The 2403-nt window shown below is 40.6% G+C and overlaps 1 protein-coding gene across 1 annotated transcript; it reads right to left on the reverse strand.

Annotated features, from left to right (window-relative positions):
* On the reverse strand, positions 667–2114 carry LOC18774221. Its single transcript, XM_020567248.1, has one exon. The coding sequence runs from the start codon at positions 1987–1989 to the stop codon at positions 781–783; it is 1209 nt and encodes a 402-aa protein (XP_020422837.1). The 5' UTR covers positions 1990–2114; the 3' UTR covers positions 667–780.

Below are 2403 nucleotides of genomic sequence, written 5' to 3' on the forward strand. Positions count from 1 at the left end.
GAATTTGGAAATGGGTCGTAACATACATGAACTGAACTTGATCCAAAAGCATAAATTTGTTATGTTCTGGGTGTCTATCCATGTATATACAAATCAACAATTCGATGTTGACTTGCAATGAAAGATAACAAATCACACTTGTTTCTCCACAAATCTCCCTCTCAAGTGCGAATTTATCACATTTCTTCCCACACCTTTATTTGGACTTTCTTGGGTATTTCTGTGGTCTGGTACCTGCTCCCATACTCTATATTTCTTGGGGGTGTTTTTTTTTTCAATGATCTGATACCAACTCCCATACTTTGCTCAAAGGAGTTGTCCAACCCAAGATCACTCAACAGACTAGGTACATACTTCAAGGAACATTGTCCTACCCGAAATCTTCAGCCACTTGAGTTTGATGGTTCATTAGAATTTGGAGAGATTGAGGAGTTCAACTAAAAGGGCCTTAGCATACATGTGGAACTCAACTTGACTCAAAAGCGAAACCATTAGGTCTTGGGTTCATCCCTGCATACTAATCCATATTCCATGTTAACCTTCCTATGGGTACAACCAATTAAGACTTTTCCCCAGCAGAAGACAAAACAAATGCAACAAAAACAATAGCCAAAAAAAAAAAAGAAAAAAAAAAGAGCTCAATAGAAATCACTCAAACGCAGATGCTGAACTTGTCTATAAATCTAACATTCTCATATTGATTTCAAAACTCAAGTACTCAAGTACAACACATTATATCCTTCAGAATACAGAATTAATAACTGCATACCTTGTGACCAACTAATAGATAAAAGGAATGAACTTGTACCTAACTTTACTCGCATACTCCACATACCTCTCCCCAAAAGTCTCAACCATCAAAGCCTCCTCCAGTTTTGCCTTCTGATCATAGTACAACGAACAAACTGCTACGATGAATAGCAAGCTCAAAGGTGCTCGAAGCGCAATGAAATATGTGGCGAACAGAAGCATCGTAGATGAATATATTGGATGGCGTACCCACCGGTAAGGCCCAAACTGTACAACAGCAGTTGGCACCACCACCTTTTCTGAATACTTTGCAAGATACAATGTTGAGTTATATTGCACTAGCAGAGTCACCAATATCAAAATCCAAATACCTACATTGCTCCACCCGCCAGGAATGCGGTGAAGCTCTGGCCCTTCAAATGCAGCCAGCCAGTGACCAGCCATGACCCCGGCACAGAACAAAAGGCGCAACCACTTTGGTGGGCTCACATCCCACTTGGGGTCATGCGGGCGAGCATAGTAATCTCCATATAACCGTTTCCTCACGCTAACATTGAAGAAAAAGAAGTAATGGTAGACAAAGAAGAACACATAAGGCCAACCTTCAAGGAAGCCATTGAAATGGGCAGGTGGGACTAGTGTGAGCCAAGAAAACACTGAAGTGACAATGGCAAGTTGCTCAAAGATGCTGGCTTCACCTTGTAAATGCTTCCGAAAGCAGTATAACCCGTAAACCCCGATTGATAGAGCCAGAAACCAAGGCCAAAACATCCAAGTCCAGCTAAAGTACATCCAGAAAAAGGGGCTCAAGAGCAAATTGACAGTCCCTTTTGTGGCTGCAATTGCAATGGAAAAGATTCCAGACCACTTGATGACATCAAAAGGGGTTAATTTAAAAAGGGTAGCTTTGAATGAATCAAAGGATATATTTTTGAGGAGTTTTAGCAATGGGGTTTGAGATTCTGAGCTTGAGGTCCTGGAGTATGAGCATTTGAGCGGAGGTAACAAATGGGTGCTTCTTCTTGTTCTTGTTGGTGATGATGAGAATGGGTTTTGTGAAAGACATAAATTTGATGGGTTCTTGAGGGGTTTAAGGCTATGGTGTAAGTGAGAGCTGTGGTTTATTGAATTGCCCTGTAGGTGTTTACGAAAAGGTCTGAGAGAGAAGTTGGGTCTATCAGTGAAAGCAGAACAGAATGGGATCGTTTTGGAATGTAGGAACATTGACTTGGCTTCCATGGTTGGGTGTGAGAGGAAAGCAAAGATTTTCTAGTCTACAAGAATTGGCTAATTCAAGCCAACGTTGGTAGAGAGACAGACATGGGAAAAATAGGGTTCTTCTGTCATTCTGTGTTTTCTGTCATGAAAACATATTTACTAGGATGGAGCCGAGGGTCTTATCTTACGAATTATTTTACGGGCTAATTGGGCCTACCCTGCTTTTGGAATGGCCCATATATCATTTCATAGAAGATGGGCCAAAGTTAAAATTTAAATTTTTGGGTTGGGAAATGGGTTATCTGGTTTATACAAAGTAAACATTCAAAGTACTTAGGCTTCGTTTGATTCACAAAACGGTTTTGAGGGGAAATCACTTCCCATGTCATTTACTAATGGATGAGAAATGGAATATTCCTTTTGCACGTTTGGTAA

This window comes from Prunus persica, chromosome G6 (assembly GCF_000346465.2).
Source record: "Prunus persica cultivar Lovell chromosome G6, Prunus_persica_NCBIv2, whole genome shotgun sequence".
NCBI lineage: Eukaryota > Viridiplantae > Streptophyta > Magnoliopsida > Rosales > Rosaceae > Prunus > Prunus persica.

Coding starts and splice junctions, on each gene's coding strand:
- LOC18774221 (XM_020567248.1), bottom strand. CDS start 1,989: ATGGAAGCCAAGTCAATGTTCCTACATTCCAAAACGATCCCATTCTGT.